Source organism: Salmo salar, unplaced genomic scaffold, assembly GCF_965601325.2.
Source record: "Salmo salar unplaced genomic scaffold, fSalSal1 ptg000586l, whole genome shotgun sequence".
In the NCBI taxonomy this organism is placed as follows: domain Eukaryota; kingdom Metazoa; phylum Chordata; class Actinopteri; order Salmoniformes; family Salmonidae; genus Salmo; species Salmo salar.
This window is the reverse complement of record NW_027675426.1, coordinates 140667-144499: the sequence shown is the minus strand read 5'-3', so window position 1 is coordinate 144499 and position 3833 is coordinate 140667. Positions and strand designations below refer to the sequence as shown.

At 41.6% G+C, this 3833-nt stretch overlaps 1 protein-coding gene across 1 annotated transcript; it reads left to right on the top strand.

The window, feature by feature from the left end:
* Nucleotides 1-428: 428 nt before the first annotated feature.
* On the top strand, nucleotides 429-3833 carry LOC145876368 (NLR family CARD domain-containing protein 3-like). The gene is made up of 3 exons (XM_082972152.1): nucleotides 429-713; nucleotides 1095-2901; nucleotides 3134-3833. The coding sequence occupies exons 1-3, from the start codon at nucleotides 434-436 to the stop codon at nucleotides 3321-3323; spliced, it is 2277 nt and encodes a 758-aa protein (XP_082828278.1). The 5' UTR covers nucleotides 429-433; the 3' UTR covers nucleotides 3324-3833.

Genomic DNA, 3833 nt, shown 5'->3' with positions numbered 1-3833 from the left:
GTTTGTCTGTCTGTCTGTGTCTCTGTCTGTCTCTTTCAAAACAATATTAAACAAACACACCGTTCCCTCCCTGTGTGTGTGTGTATGTGTGTGTGTGTGTGTGTGCGTGTGTCTGAGTGTGTGTGTGTGTGTGTGTGTGTGTGTGTGTGTGTGTGTGTGTGTGTGTGTGTGTGTGTGTGTGTGTGTGTGTGTGTGTGTGTGTGTGTGTGTGTGTGTGTGTGTGTGTGTACTCCCTGGATGAGGAGATGTAATCTCATGTTTTGTCCACAGAAACCACCAGGAGAGATCAGAGTCAGAGATTCTCAGTGGTCAGTCTTCCCAGAGTCATCAAACAGACCTGGACTCCATATTCAGTGTATGTGGTCCTGTTATGAACATTTGTTTTTGTTTTCCTCAAGTAAAGTTGATCTGTCAATTATTCATTAATGTGTTAATGAGAAAGCATTTCTTCTCTTGCTTAACTTATTTACATGATTTATTTCAGTTGCTTGAAGAGAAAATGATGACATTTGTGAAGAACGAGCTGAAGATGTTCAAGAGGATTCTTAGTCCAGAACTCCCAGAAGGCTTTGAGAGTCAGAAGCAGGATAAGGAAGTGGTGGATGCTGAAGATGAGAAGCAGGAGAGCAGTGCCAGAGAGGGGGCTCTGAAGATCACACTGCACGTCCTGAGGAAAATGAACCAGAAGCAGCTTGCTGACACACTGGAGAAATGTAAGATCTGTCTGCCACATGTTGAATGCTGTTTTATAACATTTAAAAGCTGTAGCTAAAGTACAGCTAAAGTAGCTGTGCAACTCAAGATATTGTAGCAGCCTTAACACAACACCTAGTGACCTCATCAACTAGCAGCAGGGATGTGTTGTGGTGATTCATTTAGAGAGAGAGACAGAGAGAGACAACATTAATAATACCATCAATAACACCAATAATAATATAATCAGTCACACCAGTCTGTAATGCATTAAGAAAACATTTACACATTTATACTGTCAGTTAAGAGAATAAATTATTATTTTAAAACTTTATAACAGTCCTACAATACTGTAGGCATTAAAACAGACATAATATTAATATCCTCTGTGTTATTTCTAGATTCAGATGAGCTTGCTGTGATTTGCCAACGTGAACTCAAATCTAATCTAAAGAAGAAATTTCAATGTGTATTTGAGGGGATCGCTAAACAAGGAAACCCAACACTTCTCAATCAGATCTACACAGAGCTGTACATCACAGAGGGTGGAACAGGAGAGGTCAATAATGAACATGAGCTGAGACAGATTGAGACAACAACCAGGAAACAAGCAAGACCAGAGACTGCAATCAAATGTAACGACATCTTCAAACCCTTAACTGGACAAGACAAACGTATCAGAACTGTGCTGACAAAGGGAGTCGCTGGCATTGGAAAAACAGTCTCTGTGCAGAAGTTCATTCTGGATTGGGCTGAAGGAAAAGCCAATCAGGATGTTCAATTTGTGTTTTCATTCCCTTTTCGGGAGCTGAATTTGATGAAAGGGGACAAACACACTTTGATTGAACTTCTCAATCACTTCTCAATGGAAACCAAACAATCAAGAATCTCCAACTACGACAAGTACAAAGTTGTGTTCATCTTTGATGGTCTGGATGAGTGCCGACTGCCCCTAGACTTCCAGAAGAACAAGATCTGTTGTGACGTCACAGAGTCAAACTTAGTGGATGTTCTGCTGACAAATCTCATCGAGGGAAATCTGCTTCCCTCTGCTCTCCTCTGGATAACTACCCGACCTGCAGCAGCCAATACGATCCCTTCAGGGTGTGTTGACCAGGTAACAGAGGTACGAGGGTTCAATGACCCACAGAAGGAGGAGTACTTCAGGAAGAGATTCAGTGATGAGGACCTGGCCAGCAGAATTATCTCACACATAAAGACATCAAGGAGCCTCCACATCATGTGCCACATTCCAGTCTTCTGTTGGATTTCTGCAACAGTCCTTGAACACATGTTGAAACATAAGAGAGAAGAGATGCCCAAGACTCTGACTGAGATGTACACACACCTAGTGGTGTTTCATACCAAACAGAAGAATGAAAAGTATCTTGGGAAAGAAGAGACAGGTCCACACTGGAATAAAAAGAGCATTCTGTCACTGGGAAAACTGGCTTTTCAACAGCTAGTGAAGGGCAATCTGATTTTCTATGAAGAAGACCTGAAAGAGGCTGGCATTGATGTCAATGAAGCCTCTGTGTACTCAGGATTGTGCACACAGCTCTTTAAAGAGGAATGTGGGCTGTACCAGGACAAGGTGTACTGCTTCGTTCATCTGAGCATTCAGGAGTTTTTGGCTGCTGTGTATGTGTTCCTCTCATTCATCAACAACAATGAGAATCTCATGGACAAACAGCAAACAAATTCCAGTATATTTTCTCTGCTGTACAGAGACAAGTCTGAAGTTACTGAAGTTACTGTCTACAAGAGTGCTGTGGATAAAGCCTTACAAAGTGAGATGGGAAACCTGGACCTGTTCCTCCGCTTCCTTCTGGGCCTCTCACTGGAGTCCAATCAGAAGCTCTTACGAGGTCTACTGACAAAGACAAGAAGCAGCTCACAGAGCCATGAAGAAACAGTAAAGTACATCAAGGAGAAGATCGGGGAGAATCCCTCTCCAGAGAGGTGCATCAATCTGTTCCACTGTCTGAATGAACTGAATGACCATTCTCTAGTGGAGGAGATCCAAAGCTTCCTGAGCTCAGGAAGTCTCTCAAAACCCAACCTGTCACCTGCACAGTGGTCAGCTCTGGTCTTTGTGTTGCTGACTTCAGAAAAGGAGCTGGATGTGTTTGACCTGAAGAAATTCTCCAGATCAGAGGAAGGTCTTCTGAGGCTGCTGCCAGTGATCAAAGCCTCCAGAGCTGCTCTGTGAGTACATAAAATGACATATAAGAAGTATTCATCAGGAAGACATATTATGTTTAGAGAAAAATATGTATTATAATATGTATGTTGAAAAACATATTGAATAAATGCATTGATGGAAGATGAATCTATATGTTGTTTGGGAATATGAACCAAATGCATCTACCGCTGTCCTTCTATACTACTGGTGTTAAATTAACAGTGTGTTTGTGAAGTCATGATGATCTCGTTGCAGGCTGTCAGGCTGTGGAGTCACAAAGAAAGGCTGTGCTTCTCTGGTCTCAGCTCTGAAGTCAAACCCCTCACACCTGAGAGAGCTGGACCTGAGTAACAATGACCTGAAGGATTCAGGAGTGAAGCTGCTCTCTGCTGGACTGGGGGATCCACACTGTAAACTGGAGACTCTGAGGTCAGTATTCCTGTAGTTGGTCAACAAGTGATAACTGTTCACCAGATCCACATGTGTTTACCAGACACACATAGTCCACACCATATGTGTTTGGATAGTGAAGCTTACAGTTTTAAATGTGGTGCTATGCTCCAGCATTTTGGATTTGAGATAGAATGTTTCATATGAGGGGACAGTACAGAATGTCACCTTTTATTTGAGGGTATTTTCATACATAGCTGTGTTACTGTTAAGAAAGGAAAGCACTTTATGTATTTAGTTCTCCCATTTGAAAAAGTTGTACATATTCGGACAAATTCACTTATATTGTATTAAAGTTGTCATAAGTTTAGTAGTTGGTCCCATGTTCCATGCCTGCAGTGATTACATCAAGCTTGTGATTCTACAAACTTGTTGAATGCATTTGCAGTTTGTCTTGGTTGTGTTTTGGATTATGTTTTTCCTAATAGAAACTGAATGGTGAATAATGTCCTGTCATTTTGGAGTCACTTCACTTGTATTGTCAGAAAGAATATTACATGTTTCT